This window comes from Pleurodeles waltl, chromosome 5 (assembly GCF_031143425.1).
Source record: "Pleurodeles waltl isolate 20211129_DDA chromosome 5, aPleWal1.hap1.20221129, whole genome shotgun sequence".
NCBI classification, from domain to species: Eukaryota; Metazoa; Chordata; class Amphibia; order Caudata; family Salamandridae; genus Pleurodeles; species Pleurodeles waltl.
In genome coordinates, this window is record NC_090444.1 from 95506905 (window position 1) to 95523725 (window position 16821).

Genomic DNA, 16821 nt, shown 5'->3' on the forward strand with positions numbered 1-16821 from the left:
AAGTTACAGAACTTGTGCCCAGGCTATTTCCAGAACTATAGAAGGCTTAAGTCGAACATGTCATTTAAAACATATGTAGCATATGTTTAAGAAGCAAGTTGATATTTTTATATGTTTGGTAAAAAGTTGTGTGCGTGGGCCTCTCAATAAATTTTGAAGGGGTCTTTATCCACTAACAAGCAATTTTCGGTCCTAGAAAAACGTCTTCTATATTTGCTGAGTGGCACTGAGATGAGTTATTTCATTTGCTATGTACAATTGCACCTGAAAGCCTCAAAAGAGATATTGTGAGTTAAAATCGATGTGTTTGCGCCATAGAGAGGCCCTTGGAGAAGATACTAACGCGAGGGAACAAGTGAACGAAGCGCCAAGAAGGAGCCACAAGCAGATAGAGGACAGCAGACAGGTGAGGTCACACCTGGACTTAGAATATGAGAAAAGGGCCTGAATACAATGGATTTGGCATCATAGAGGCAGCACCCTGTGTGGAGTGGGTCCTGTGGCGCTTCTGTGAGGCCTTATTGTAAGTGCTGTCAATTACCGCTGGTGTCCCAGTGCCACTAATACTACAAGTTAGTTCACCAGTAGCTCCCTTTGTTAAGGTTCCACTCCAGAGTAACAGAGGTGTTCATTAAGATGTTCTGTTGTAGTTAATAGGGATTAGAACTCGGATTAGATACATGAATACAGATACTCTGATATAGTGGGACACAACAAGTAACATACAGTAAATTCTATCCTATTACTTCAAAGAAAAACAGGGCTTTTCTTAAAAGATGAGTGAAGTAGGCAGTTCAAACTATGATAAAGGAAAATAACTGAAAGTGTTCATTTTTCTGTTGAAATTTTCAGAATTCGCTTAAATAAGAAACCTGCCCTCAAACAACAGGGATCTTCCCAAAGTCATGTAAGATGGAGACTTTAGGGTTCCAAGAGTCTCCATTTCTAGTTAACGGGAACTAAGACCTGATTTCTATATCGCCAATAAAGATACTCCATCACAATGGTGACAGAGTATCTACACAGCAAAGATAATTGTGCGCCCACCAAATTTAGATGCTGCGCTCATCTCCGCCGTGATTAAACCCCTTTGACGGCCCTACGGAGTATGGGTCATTGGAGGCAGACTTCTAATTCTGCCCACTTAATTTAGATGGGCAGAATTAGAGGTCAGTTTTCACTGCCCCTCACGGCCAGGGAAACCCTGCAAGTAAGAGGAAGGGAAACTTTCTAAATGCTACTATGTCGAGAGGGGTATTTTCTTTTTTTAAAGAAAAAAGAAAACAGTTTAGTGTATGGCTCCATCATGTTGACGGAGCTGTGCACAAAACTGTAAACAGCGTTGACTGGAACTGCTGTGACGGGGGTTCTTGTCAATGGTTCAGAAATGACAGCCACATGGATGGTCACTTCTACATTTGGAGGGCAGAGTAATCTCGACCTGGTGGAATTAGTGCCGTACCCCAGGCCATTCAAGATTACTCCATCCACGACAATTAAATCAGGCCCTATGTCTGGTAAAAGGTGTGGGAGATCGCCAACCTTTTAGGTATACAGGTCAGTTTAAAATAAGACTACACTCTCATAGTTGACAAAAATACTTAGAGGTGATTGAGTCAAAGTGGGACACCACTCTCTTTGTTGTACAACACAAGTACCAAGTGAGGTAGTCACAATTAAGGTTTTCCACAGATTGTTTATTTTATACTGTTTCTTTCATAATGGAAGAGTAGGACAACCCCATTCTTCTGGCTTTATTCCTCACTTTGCTCTGCACAGTATTCCTTTTTTCCCTTGTATTGTCCTGTTACCAACGGTCTTTCTCCTTTTTGTCCTATTTTTCCTTGTCTCCATACCTTAAATCCTATACTGTCGTATCTGATAGAGACTTCTAGGTGCAGATTTCTTACCTTTGATTTTCCCAGTAGTCAGGCTAATTAAATTACATAGGAAATCCTATATGAAAGGCGTGAGACGGGTTGTCTAACAAAACTGTTGCAGCACCGCTTCCCAAAGAAGTATGGGTGAAGTACATAACAGAGCTGTACAAACTGAAAGAAATAATGGGGAGCATGTGTGCTCAGCTTTCCAAAATAGGGCTCTGGGAGAGTCACTTGGCTCCCTCAGTAAGCTGTATTGAAGTTAAAATAAAAGGGATGAAAAGCTCCAGGGCTCAAGGCCCTGATGGCCTATCTTCTGATATTATTAAACTTAACCCCAGTCTGTGGGCTCAAGTGTTGGCGCCGGTGTTTGCAGTAATAACTAGGGGATCTGGTTCACCAAAAACCTGTAAAGGAGGTATCAGGGTCCCGCTGTTTATAAAAGGTGAACAGTATCGGCCTTCAAATTATCACATTATTACCCTGCTAGATATCCCTAGCAAGATCAATGCAAAATATCTGCTGTGATTTTTGGAGGATTCGGTAAGTGATGCAGAAATCTTACCAAAGGTTCAAATGGGTTTTTGTAAAGGGTATTCAATAACGGATAACCGTCTAGTGCTAAATCTTTTGGATGAAAAATACACTATTAGAAGGAAACATCCACTCTATGGCCCTCATTACGAAGTCGGCAAAAAATCCAGCCGAGTTCGGTGCTGGCGGTTGGAACAACGACCGCCAGCGCGTTGAAGACGCTGCCGGCCCAATAAACAACATTCTGCTGGGCACTGTGGAATGCTGGGCCTGTACATTGCCGACTGCTCCACATTGAGCCATTGTCAATGTAGCAGTGCGGCGGGCACAGCAGCACCAGTCGAGCATATCACTGCCCGTAAATCGGGCAGTGACATGCGTGACGGGCTGTGCACAGGGGCCCCTGCACTGCCCATGCCAAGTGCACCAGGGAAAGGCTGGGGGAACACAGGTGCATTATCCGGCGGGCAGCGCTGCTTGCAGCCCTGCCCTGTTGAATAGGGAACTCTGCCATCGTCAGGCTACCTGGCGGCAGAAGTCTGGCAGTGGCGGAGTTCCACCTGTTGTGGTCTCTCTGTGTTTATTATATGGCGGTCCGGACCGCCATGCCGATGGCGGTAATTTCTGCCACCGCCGGCATGGCGGTTCACACCATCAAGCTCATTATAAGGGCCTATGTGTTGTATATCGATTTGTCTAATGCAATTTAACACCATACATAGGGCTGTACTTTGGGAAAAGATGCATAAATGGAATACACAAAGGCTCCTGAACAAGAGTAGAATCAGGGAGGAATGGGGTTCTGTCTAGACAAATACACACTCCTAATGGACTCAGGCAGGGGTGCATATTGGCTCAGCTCTTGTTTTCTATATACATTGGAGATGCTATGGTAGGATTAAACTAGGTTAGGTCTTTTACTCCTAAACTTGGTCCTGAGACCATTGCAGTATTCAGCAGATGATATTGTAGTACTGGACCTTACACCGGTTGGCTTTCAGAGGCAACTGAATGTTTTTGCTGATTACTATAGGGCCAATGATCTGAAAATAAACATGGATAAAACACAAGTTACTCCAGTATTGGAACTTTCATAGATTCACATGCTTGAATACTTCCCCATCGTCGAGATGGGAGTCCCAGGTGTAATGCATAAGATATGCTTAAATGTATATCTACATTACATGCATTAGGCCTTTAGCTTAGTAACATATCACAGTCATTTTGTAAAAAAAGACCTGAACTCAAAATTCAACCATTCAGGTTGCACCACCCTCTAGAAGCCTCCTGTGAGGAACTTACTTCCATTATATTTTCCACCATACGTCGTACAGGAGTGTCCTTTGAGCTCTGCTCCGTTTTTTCTCTCAGAAATGTATTCCCAAGGATTTCCAAATTTACATCTCTTCTTCTGGTGCTTTAAACTGGCTGCCATGTCAGAGACACCAAAAATCATGTGCGACCTGTCTGAAAAAGAGATTATGTGTGGATGACCCACATGAAGATTGCATATACTGCTTATACCCAAATCACAAGACCAAAGACTGCAAGGTATGTTAAAAAGTTTCTACAAAGACATTAAAGGACAGAGAGGGTCGTCTTCTTTTGTGGCTACATAAATGTAAATCTGGCCATCCAGCCTCTGACGATGACAGTGCCTCATATTTTATCTGTGTCACAAAAACACCTGTTAAAAGACATAGGCGGTCATTCTGACCCTGGCGGTCAAAGACCGCCAGGGCGGAGGACCGCGGGAGCACCGCCGACAGGCCGGCGGTGCTCCAATGGGGATTCCGACCGCGGCGGTAAAGCCGCGGTCGGACCGGCACCACTGGCGGGCTCCCGCCAGTGTACCGCCGCCCCATTGAATCCTCCACGGCGGCGCAGCTTGCTGCACCGCCGCGGCGATTCCGACCCCCCCTACCGCCATCCAGATCCCGGCGGTCCGACCGCCGGGATCCGGATGGCGGTAGGGGGGGTCGCGGGGCCCCTGGGGGCCCCTGCAGTGCCCATGCCACTGGCATGGGCATTGCAGGGGCCCCCATAAGAGGGCCCCTACATGTATTTCACTGTCTGCTGTGCAGACAGTGAAATACGCGACGGGTGCAACTGCACCCGTCGCACAGCTTCCACTCCGCCGGCTCGATTCCGAGCCGGCTTCATCGTGGAAGCCTCTTTCCCGCTGGGCTGGCGGGCGGTCTGAAGGCGACCGCCCGCCAGCCCAGCGGGAAAGTCAGAATTACCGCCGCGGTCTTTCGACCGCGGAACGGTAACCTGACGGCGGGACTTTGGCGGGCGGCCTCCGCCGCCCGCCAAGGTCAGAATGACCGCCATAATGATGGCTCAGCTATTAAGGAACCTCCTAAAATGGCTCTTCAAAAATTCACAGCCCTGCCAAGAAAATGCAGTCTGGCACAACAATAGGGTCAGACTCCCTCATAAAACCCAAAAAGAAAACTCTCTCTGAGCCCCAAACGCCACCTCTTCAAATTAAAGATAAATTCAAGAAGCCAGGATCTGCGCCTTTAGTGGCACCATCGTCGACGACATTCTTATCGATGACCCTATCATCAACAGTGACATCAACCATTGTCACTATTTCTTTGTCGACGGCAGCGGCCTCAGGATCCTCATCAACGAAGATTTCATCCTCGGTGACGGGGCGGCCCCTCTCATCACCACAGATCTACTCGCCGTTGTTTCATACCTCGTCTATGACCCTTCCATCGATGGTCTCGTCTATAGACCTCATGTCAACGGCCCTGCTGACGATAATACCTCCAGCGACGCCTCGGTCGACAACGCCCCCGTCAACGATACCTTCATCAACGATGCTCCCGTCGACGACGCCTTTGCAGACGATTACCTTCTCATCGAAGCCACCGTCAACGACAGCAACTCTTCTATCGTCGATGATCAATCAAATGCCTACAAAAAACAAGACGATCTTCATTGGTTCTTTACCCGTCAAAGGAATATACGCCACTTACAAGGATGTCCAAGACTCATCTAACACCATCCAGAACATCCCCAAGTAAGGTATCAAGGCTTTTACCATCACGCCTCTTGGATGATGATTCAGATGATGATGGTGTATATGGAGTGGTAAGATGTCCTTCTTAATTACGAGTTAAGTGCCAGGAACAATTCTGACGATGACTCATATTATGACCAGCACTACTATGAACCACTTCCTCAACAACAGCAGCAGGAAATGGCATGTTTGCCCTCCGGTCTAGTTTCTGATCTGCAAGCCATGCTAGCAGATTATAAAGGACACTTCCACCCACAGCCTACAAACATTCAACAGCCAGTGGTTTCCGCACCAAGTACTCCACAATCACTACACTTCCAGGTACAATCTACCACTCAGCATGCTTCTCAGCAGGATCCACAAATCCATGCTTCTTCAGATGATGAAGTAGAAGACGGAGAAAACCTTACAACACAGGATGAGTGGGCCAAAATTATATTACCAACGCCTGCCTCTCCGGTGCCACCTTCTGTCGAGTTCCCTCCAGAAGATATTGGTACCTTCCATAATCTATTGGGGAAAGCTGCTACACGATTTGAATTACAAATGCCCACAACCCAGCAAGATTGTTTCTTGTATGACTTTAAAGAATCTCATAGGAAGGTCATCACAGCTATCCCAAAAATAGACCATGTGTGGAATCAGGGTTTGAAAATAATGCGTAACCCTGCTACTGTGCCAGCAGTCTTGCCTAAGATGGATAAAAAGTACAAATCAACAGATGACGCACCTGCCCGCCTATCAGGTTAACCAAAGCAGATTCAGTCATTTCCCAAGTGGCACAAAGACGTTCCCGGAACCCTTCTGCACCTCTGACTGCATCCCCGGATAAAGAAGGTAGATGCGTTTATAACATCGGGAAAAGATTCTCCTCAATGTCTGTCATTGTGGTGCGTGCAGCAAAGTCCTTAGTGCTCCTTGGCAGGTATGATGGTCAACTATGGTCAGACATCACTCACTCCTTAGACGAGCTTCCAGAAACGAATAAATCAGAAGCTAGGAAAATTCTTCTGGAAGGGCAGCACTCTTCTTCAGAGATAATAGATTGCGCGCTAGACATTGCTGCTATGGGTTTTAGGCTTTTGGCTGGATCAGCAGTGTTAAGGCCCTAAGGATGACTTAAAGCCATTAACTTTCGGTCCGAAGTCCAAACGAAGATTCTGGACCTTCCTTATGATGGGGAAGCCCTCTTCAGCAAACATGTCGACGACGCCCTCCAGTCAATCAAAGCAGATACAGATACTGCCAAATCGCTAGGCACCCTACAATATAAGATAACACCCTTTCGAGGTGCCAGAGGCAGAGGGCAGTCTTCCTTTCATGGAGGATACCAGCAATATAGGTACCAAGCTCATTCCTATAAATTCCAACCTACCAGACCCCAATATCACCAAAGACAACTGCCTGCAGCAGCATATAGCAGATCCCTCAAGCAGGCAATGACAACCTCCAAATGCCGGCTACATCTCCTTCTTCACTGAAACACCACCTTCATCGTTGGCGTCAGATAACGAACGACAAGTGGGTCCTAGACATAATACGATTCGGTCACCTTCTAAAATGTATACATATGCCCCATGGACTCCTCCCTCCCAAGTACATCAAAGACATCTCCATTTTCTCAAGTGGAGGTGATGTTAACCAAAGGAGCAATAGAATTTGTACCCTATACCAAAGAGGAAAGGGTTTCTATTCTCACTTCTTTCTAATCAGGAAAAAATCTCATCTATGGAGACCCATCCTAGACTTGAGGGAGCTGAACAAGTACCTGAAAAAACAGTCATTCTGCCTGGTGACATCGAAAGACATCTTGCAGCTTTTCAACAGAGTGGACTACATGGCTTCCGTAGGCCTGCAAGACGCCTACTTCCACATACCCATCCACCCAAAACACAGGAAGTTCCTAAGATTTATGGTAGCAGGCAGGCTTTTTTTTTTTTTTCCCCCTATTCTGATTAAAAAAGGCTACATACATCTTTCAGAGTGTGGTTTTAGGAGACTGTTTTAATCTGTTTGTGTGATTTAGACTCTGCTAGCTTGGAAGTGTGGATTCAGCCTGTCTGTATCCAAGGAGATTCTGAATAGAGCAGCAGTTGCCTTTCCCCCTGCCCACAGGGACTGGAGTTTAGTTAACTTGCTCCTTATATAAGTTCCTCATTGTTGTTGCATATGCTGTTGTGATAGGTTGTTGGGAGATGGTGTTTCATTGGTTGCTAGCTCCAGGGATGCAGTTATGATTGGTGGATAGGGCTCGGATTCTGATTGGCTGTTGGTTCTAGGGCTGTGATTGGTGGATAGGGCTGAGATTCTGATTGGCTGTTGGTTCTAGGGCTGTGATTGGTGGATAGGGCTGAGATTCTGATTGGCTGTTGGTTCTAGAGCTGTGATTGGTGGATAGTGCTGAGATTCTGATTGGGTGTTGGTTCTAGGGCTGTGATTGGTGGATAGGGCTGAGATTCTGATTGGGCGTTGGTTCTAGGACTCTGATTGGTGTATAGGGCTGAGATTCTGATTGGCTGTTGGTTCTAGGGCTGTGATTGGTGTATAGGGCTGAGATTCTGATTGGCTGTTGGTTCTAGGGCTGTGATTGGTAGATAGGGCTGGGATTCTGATTGGTTGCTGGTTTTAGGGCTGGGGCTGTGATTGGTGGTCAGGAATAGGGCTATGACTGGTGATTAGGGCTGGGTCTCCCATTAGTTGGCTAAATCAGGGTTTAAAATAGGATTGGCTAGGGTTAGGACCAGCTTCTTATTGGCCGATAGGGCTATAAAAGGCCAGGATTCAGGGCGTCTCAGCCCGGGCGGAGAGGCAAAGGGCAGAGAGGATAAGGGCAGTTGCCTGTTTGGGCCTGTTCGGGACAGGTAGGGACTAGGGACTAGGGACTAGGGACAGAAATGCTGCCCAATTCACATATGGCCAGGAATGGTGTCAACCCCTACACATCCCTCAACATGCAAGCACATATTCTACAAAGGCATCCAAACCATGTATCACAAACTGACCACAGACAGATTGCATTGCCCCACCACCCAACACAATACCCAACATACAACACATATACACATACCCCCCACAACTACTACAGTCAAACACCTTCATTCTCACAGCAAACACTACTCTGTCCACTCCCACTAACACTACCTGCCACCACCCACACAATACAAAACTACAACATACATTTCTCTCAGTTTCAGTTTCCCAGATACACACTCTCTGCTGATCCTAACCAACAACACTATCCGCTGTTCGCTCCACACAGACCACCTGTCATCATAACAATGCCCAAACACTGCATTCAAACACATCATCTACAAACACTCTTCCCCTCTCCTCACCAATTACACACAACCATACAATCCCCACATTTGACTCCACCACACATATTACCTCTTCCGGTCATCTCAACTAATACTTACTTCCCTGACACACACACCCATCACCTCTTACACACTTCATAGATTCATCTCCAAAACACATCAACACTCCATCTAACACTCAAATTCCACTTAGCAGCACTAACTCACATACAAATCCCTCACCAAAAACAACTACACTAATATCCCCTCTCATTATTCCACAAAAACAATACCGACCACAAACATCAGCACATCAAAGCAACACAAACTTACATTACACTCATCGTCATACCCACTCCCACCCCCAGAACTACACAAAGGATACAAATTCCATCCTATCTCCACCCCTACCCCCCACTCTTCACAAACACCTACCACAAGCACCCCAACCCAGCAACTTTCATTCACTCGCCTCTCCTCCATTGCACAATTTAGAGCCTTACATCATGATCCACATGCTCCTCCACCACCCCTAACCCATACTCCATCCACACTAAACAAACGCAAACAAAATATAAAACATGCCACTCATAGCAACCTCGCATCCCCTTGTCTGTTACATAATAAAACTACCCTACAAAAAACATAACACTCCTCATGGCTCTCTCAGCCACCAAGTCCACCACCCACACACACAGACCCAACAAAATGCCTCCTTAACCTGCTGGAAGAGGAACACTATATTGAAAAGCAAGACTATTGTGAGCCTCAAACAGTTATCACAACTAGCAACACTCCTGCTTCAGGCTCACATTACACTACTTACACTTCAACTAAACAAAACAACACTACCATTAACACACCTTATCTAAACTGCCAGCTCATAAATGCTCGATCACTCTCAAACAACAAGCACCACATCTACGACCTGCTCACAGACACACAACCTGACTTACTATTCATTACGGAATCCTGGTTGGGAGATGACATGGCACCAGTGTTGCACGAAGCCCTTCCTCCGGGCTATCAAACCATCACACAAAACCATATAGGTAAGAGAAGAGGTGGACTAGCTATTATATTCAAACAGGCAATAAACCTCAGTAAAACAGACAACATCTCCATACAAGGTTGTGAAGCCCTCCTTACCAGATGCCACCCTACTCCAACTTCCTCCTGTAACTTTCTCCTCCTTTACAGACCTCCACCTAACAACTCCAGATGCTTTTCTTGACACAGTCTCAAACCTTATTACACTATACTCCAATCTATGCATTCTTGGGGATCTAAACATTTGGTTTGACAAACCCAATATGCCACATCCAAAAGCTATCACCACTGGCCTACTCGCATTAAACCTACATCAGATTGTACACAATCCCACACACATCGCTGGTCACATCCTAGATGTCATTTTTGCTAAGCCTGAACTCGTTACTATTCATAGCATCACACCAACCACCTGGTCAGACCACCTAATAATAACTTTACGACATACAACTCCACAAATCAACACACCCCACAACTACTTACATACATACACCTATCGACCATGGAGCAAACTCAATTTGGATCACTTAGAAACACAACTAACAGCAAACACAGATCTAGATACAATTAATTCTGATGGATACACCTACCTGTGGATTCCTCACCAAAAGAATTCTCCCCTCGTGCCAGCCTTCGACGGAAATTTCTTCTAGCTCTGCACGTCGACGATGACGTCACAATCGCCCGACTCCACGCGACGCCACATGACGTCATCTAGGCAACAAAAAGCTGTTGTTAACGTGCAGACGTCAGTTCCCTTTTTTCCGTGCCCGAATAACGGTTGTTTTTTCGAGGCTCACAGGGAGCTACTGTTACCAACGGACGGTTACGATGTCGCAGCCTAGAAAATCCGGCTTTAAATCTTGTAACCAATGCGGGGGTCGGATGTCGGTTACCGACCCCCACGAAAACTGCCTCTGGTGCCTTAGTTCCGATCATGAGGTCGCGGCATGCGGTTTGTGCCAGCGCATGAACCCTAAGGCACTCAAAGAAAGAGAGGCGAAATTATTCTTGGCCCGGTCCAAGAAGAAGAAAGAGAGGTGTCATAGGAGGGAGTCTTCGTCGAGATCCTCTAGGTCTCGTCATCACCATAGTGGTTCTCGGCGCCGTCATGGATCTCGCCGCCGAACGAGCAAAGGACGGTCCAGGTCTAGATCGGCTTCTCCGTCGGCTCGGCGTCGTCTGACGTGGGAGATAAGCCTGACCGTCACCCCTCCACCTCCGGCGACCCCGACGTCACCTGGGTCGGTCTTTGAGGTCAAGCCTCTCCAAAGGCCTGAAGGTTCTCCTAGCCAGGAGTTACCTGGACCCTCTTCGGCAGCTTTGCCGGCGCCGGTGCAGCAGCAACAGTACCCGGCTTTTCCGACTCCGGGATCGGATCCTGCAGCTATGTTTAACATCTTTGCTCCCATGGCGCCGGGTGGAAGTCATGCAGGTCCGTCTGGTCCTTTGGCCTACGACTTGGGTGTTCCAGCGTCTTTCAAGTCGGCGCCGTTCACCCCGTTTATGTCTGCTGCGTCGGATTCGCCTCAGATCCCATTGACGTCCAAGAACGCTGTGGAGCCGGAGCCTCCGGCTTCGGACGAATCCGAGGTTCGGCGCCGACGGAGATCTTCGGCGTCGGCTGACGCCTTGTCGACTCCAGGCTTGGAGCCCAGACTTAGATCAAGGTGCCTGGCCCTTCATCTCTTGGAAGAGGAGGAGTACCTGAGGCAACACCTGGAGGAAGGGGAAGTTGTAGAGCCCTCAGGTGACTTCCAGGGTCTGGACTCAGCTAGTGGCCTTGACACTACCCCAGAATGGGATCTTGCTTCTCCTGGAGAGATCACAGAGGAAGCAGCTTCTTTCCATAATGTCATTCGTAAGGCTGTGGACTTTTTGGATATTACTCTTCCTACCACGGAGGTTAAGAGAAATTTATTGACAGAGGTCCTCCATCTGACATCTGCTTCTGCTGAGCCTCTTCTTCCATTCAATGAGGCTCTGCTGGACCCTATTAAGGATATTTGGATGAAACCTGTATCCACTGCGGCGGTCAACAGAGCGGTGGCTCAGCGCTACAGAACGGCGCCTGGGGATCCAGTGTTTCTTTCCAGGCAACCAACTCCGGAGAGCCTTGTGGTCCAAGCTTCATGTTACTCCAGATCCTCTCCTGGCTCGTTTCCTGGGGTTCCTGCTGATAGAGAGTCGAAAAAGATTGACCATACTGCTAAAAATACATTTTCATCGTGCAGTATGGCCCTAAAATCTGCCAATGCCACATGCATACTGGGACGTTACATACATGCCCTTATGGAAGAGGCAAAGGGCCATCCTAATGTGTCACAGGAGATGCTGCAACTCTTTTCGGATGCTCAAGCGGCTGCGATGCAAGTGATCCAGTCTGGTTTGGACACTTCGGACTCGGTGGCTAGGGCTATGGGCACGACCATAGTCTCTAGGAGGCAGTCTTGGCTTCGATCATCGGGCTTCTCGACGGACGTGCAGGCTACATTCCTTGATCTTCCGTTTGATGGGGAAAAGCTCTTCGGTTCTAAGGCTGACTCAGCCTTAGAACGTTTTAAAGAGAGTAGAGCGACAGCTAGATCCTTGGGACTCCAGTCGTCGGCCTCATCCACCTTTAGAGGCTTTCGGAGATTTAAAGGATTTGGACGTGGTTCCTTTCGAGGAAGATTGCAAGGACCACAACAAACTGCTTCTACCCTGCCTTACAGATCCTTCAGGGGCAGGGGCAGAGTCCGTACGAGAGGCGCCACCTTGCAGCACTCTACCTCTTCCTCAGGAGGGGTGCAGCAAGGAAAGCAGCCGTAGTCCTCCACCCGTCCCTGTCCATTCGTCTCCTGTAGGGGGGAGACTTACCCTTTTTCTTCCAATGTGGGAGGTCATAACATCAGACTCCTGGGTCATCAACATTGTGAAGAGGGGGTACGCTCTTCCTTTTTGGGAATTTCCTCCCACCGTCCCTCCCCGCCCATCCTTCTGTTGGGAAGACCATTTTCTCCTGTTACAGCAAGAGGTATTATCCCTATTACAAAAAGGTGCAATAGAGTTGGTTCCCAAGCAAGAGAGGGGTCAGGGGTGCTATTCAAGATACTTTCTGATTCCCAAAAAGGATGGTCGGCTGAGACCGATTTTGGACTTGAGGATTTTGAATTGGTTCCTCAAACAGGAAAAGTTCAAAATGCTGACCCTCTCACAGGTTCTTTTGGCGTTGAACGAAGGAGACTGGATGGTGTTGGTCGATTTGCAGGACGCGTATTTTCATATTCCGATCCTCTGATCGCACAGGAAGTATCTCCGTTTTGTGGTGGGATCACAACATTATCAGTTTGCGGTCCTCCCGTTTGGTCTTACTTCAGCGCCTCGAGTCTTCATGAAGGTCATGGCAGTGGTAGCGGCAGAGCTCAGAAGAAAGGGGATCGCTGTGTTTCCCTATCTGGACGATTGGTTGATCAAAGCCAGTACTCCAGAGCTCGTGTGGTGCCATCTCCAGTTGACGACTCAATTGCTGTACGACCTGGGGTTTTCAGTCAATGTACCCAAGTCTCACCTGGAGCCCTCTCAACGCCTCCTGTTCATAGGGGCAGTATTGGACACGACATTGAATCAGGCCTTTCCTCCGCCACACTGGGTTCAGGACATACAGGCTTTGATTCCAATGTTTCGAAATGGAGCGGTAGTTCCAATCCTCAAAGTCCTTCTTCTGCTCGGTCTGTTTGCTTCTTGCATACTGTTGGTCACTCATGCACGCTGGTACATGAGGGCTCTCCAGTGGTGCGTCCGCAGGCAGTGGTTTCAGCACAAAGGGGATCTCAAGGACTGGATAAAGATCTCCAGAGGCACTGCAGTGGATCTTCAATGGTGGGCAGCGGTCGACAACCTGTCTCAAGGAAGGCCGTTCTCGCTACCCCCACCAGTGGCCTCAGTGGTAAAGGATGCTTCCACTCTAGGGTGGGGAGCTCATCTGGGGGACCTGGAGATCAAAGGCCTTTGGTCTCCAGTAGAACAGAAATTACACATCAATCTGTTAGAACTACGGGCAGTACGGCTGGCACTCAAGGCCTTCCTCCCTTCCATTCGTGGTCAGTCAGTCCAGGTTCTAATGGACAACACAACCGCAATGTGGTATATAAACAAACAGGGAGGAGTGGGGTCGTATCTTCTCTGCAGAGAAGCTCTTCGACTCTGGTCCTGGCTTCAGGACCACAAGTTCTGCTTGATTGCACATCATTTGGCCGGAGTCCTGAATGTGCGTGCAGACATTCTCAGTCGACGCAGCTCGGTCGACCACGAGTGGCGTCTTCATCCAGATCTGATTCTGTATATCTTCCAGGTGTGGGGATATCCACAAATAGATCTGTTTGCAACTCAAGAGAATGCGCAGTGCCCACTGTTTTGCAGCCTCCAGTATCCGGTGCAAGGAGCTCTGGGGGACGCGTTTCAGATGTCCTGGAAGGGTCAGTTGCTTTACGCGTTTTCCCCCATACCCTTAATTCCTCGGGTTCTGAGGAAGGTCCGCCACGACCGAGCGCAAGTCATCTTAATAGCTCCACCCACGCCATTCGTTATGCCTCAGTGGGACCTTAACTTGGTTTTAACTTTTCTTATGGGGGCCCCGTTTGAACCCATGCACTCTTGTTCTTTACTGTTCCTAGTATTTAAAACTGTTTTCCTGGTGGCAATAACATCTGCCAGAAGGGTTATTGAGCTTCAGGCTCTAACTGTAGAAACCCAATTCCTCTCCTTCTTTAAGGACAAAGTGGTGTTGAGGACCAAGGCGGATTTCCTACCGAAGGTTGTTACACCCTTTCACCTGGGGCAGTCAATTACTCTCTCTTCCTTTTACCCTCCACCTCACCCATCCAAGGAGGAAGAGAGGCTCCACCGGCTGGATTCGCGAAGAACACTGAGCTTCTACGTCGCCAGGACGAAAGAGTTCAGACAGGATGAACAGCTCTTCGTTGGATACGTGGGGAAGAGGAAAGGTAGAGCGGTCAACAAGAGAACGCTATCCAGGTGGGTCATTCTGTGTATCAAGATCTGCTATTCTTTGGCGAAGAGAGATCCACCTGTGTGGCTTCGTGCCCATTCCACCAGGGCCAAAGCAGCTTCTTCGGCTTTGGCTAGAGGTGTTCCTGTGGCTGACATCTGCAGGGCAGCGACCTGGGCATCCCTCCATACTTTTGCCAAGCATTACTGTTTGGACTCTAAGGTCAGGAGGGATGGCCATTTTGTTCGCTCGGTGCTGCAAGATTTCTTGGTTTGACCATTCGGGCACCCACCACCGGAGGTTATACTGCTTGGGGACTCTATTCTTTTGGTGAGGAATCCACAGGTAGGTGTATCCATCAGAAGAATAAGTTACTTACCTTCGGTAACGCTTTTTCTGGTGGATACAGTAGCTACCTGTGGATTCCTCACGGTCCCACCCACTTCCCCGTTGCCTGACTGGTCAAACCAGGATCTCTTTGGGTGTGCATCCTTGGACTTGTATACATATGTATATAGCTTTCACATGCATATGGTTGTATTCATTGTATATACTTTTCCTTTGCATTTTAAGATAGTGAAAAGGACATTTTGGACTGGAATTGTACATAAATATTTATTTATTTCTATCTCGAATTGAGTATTCTTAACTGTGATTTATATTGAGTTTTATATTAAATGTTTTATTTTCGTCTATTCTGGATTAATGTGTGCTCTTTAGGTTAACCTGTTCGCCTCTATGGCACGTAAAAAAATGGTGATAACTGACATCTGCACGTCGACAACGGCTTTTTATTGCCTAGATGACGTCATGTGGCGTCGCGTGGAGTCGGGCGATTGTGACGTCATCGTCGACGTGCAGAGCTAGAAGAAATTTCCGTCAAAGGCTGGCGCGAGGGGAGAATTATTTTGGTGAGGAATCCACAGGTAGTTACTGTATCCACCAGAAAAAGCGTTACCGAAGGTAAGTAACTTATTCTTCTGTACCAAAACTTTATGAGTGGCTACAGGAAGCTTTCCTAATACCACTCAGAAAAACTAAACACGACAAAAGAAAACCAACACCTTGGAGAAACACAGAACTTAAAAAGATAAAGCAACAAATCAGAAAGTTGCAGCGGATGTGGCTCAAAACAAACAACTGTCAAGACAAACTGCAGCTACACAAACTTAACAGGATATACAAATCATCAATCAAAAAAGCTAAAAAAAGATACTACTCAGACAGAATTCAAAAGGCTCAATCTACAACCAAGGAATATATAAAATTCTCAATGAATTTCGAAAACCTACATGCATGGAAGGAAGTCATCCCACCACTCAAGATTTCACAAACAAATTGGCCACTCACTACACAACCAAGGCAGACACATTGGACTCCTATTTAAAGCAGAAGAAAACCATCAGCACCAACCCCTTTACTAAAATACCCTTTAAGAATAAACCATCCCAACCTCTACAGTCCTTCAAACAAATATCCCAGGATGAATTTATGGATTTGGTCAAAGCAAGCAGACCTTCTGGTTGCCCTTCTGACCCTTGCCCACCACAAATCTTCAAGAACATCCTGCTATCTACTTCTGCTGCCACACCTGTAAGAAGAATCATCAACAACTCTTTAACTTCAGGAACTTTTCCTGCAGACCTGAAAAAGGCATACAAACGACCATTATTAAAGAAAACAAACCTAGACCCACAAGACCCCAACAACTACAGACCAATCACAAATGGACCTTTCCTGGGCAAATTGATAGAAAGAGCAGCATTCGCCCAGATGTCACAATTCATTGAAGACAATTCGACACTTTCAGACTTCCAAACTGGATTCCGCCCAGGAAGAAGCACTGAATCGGCACTCATGGCAATCTGGGACGATCTTAAAAACACAGTCGACCGAAATGGAGTTGCTGCACTACTTCTCTTGGACCTCTCAGCTGCCTTTGATACGGTTGACCATGACACCCTAACTCAAAGACTCCACGAAGCCGGCATACAAGGGATTGCTCTCGACTGGATTACTTCCTATCTCCAAAAAAGA

The 16821-nt window shown here is 47.3% G+C and overlaps 1 protein-coding gene across 1 annotated transcript in view; it reads left to right on the forward strand.

Moving 5' to 3' along the window:
* DRC1 (dynein regulatory complex subunit 1) overlaps positions 1–16821 on the forward strand; it is a 597053-nt gene that overhangs the window by 73247 nt on the left and 506985 nt on the right. The window contains exon 2 of the mRNA XM_069236516.1: positions 319–406. Coding sequence (XP_069092617.1) covers positions 319–406 — 88 coding nt within the window. The remainder of the gene's footprint in view (positions 1–318; positions 407–16821) is intronic.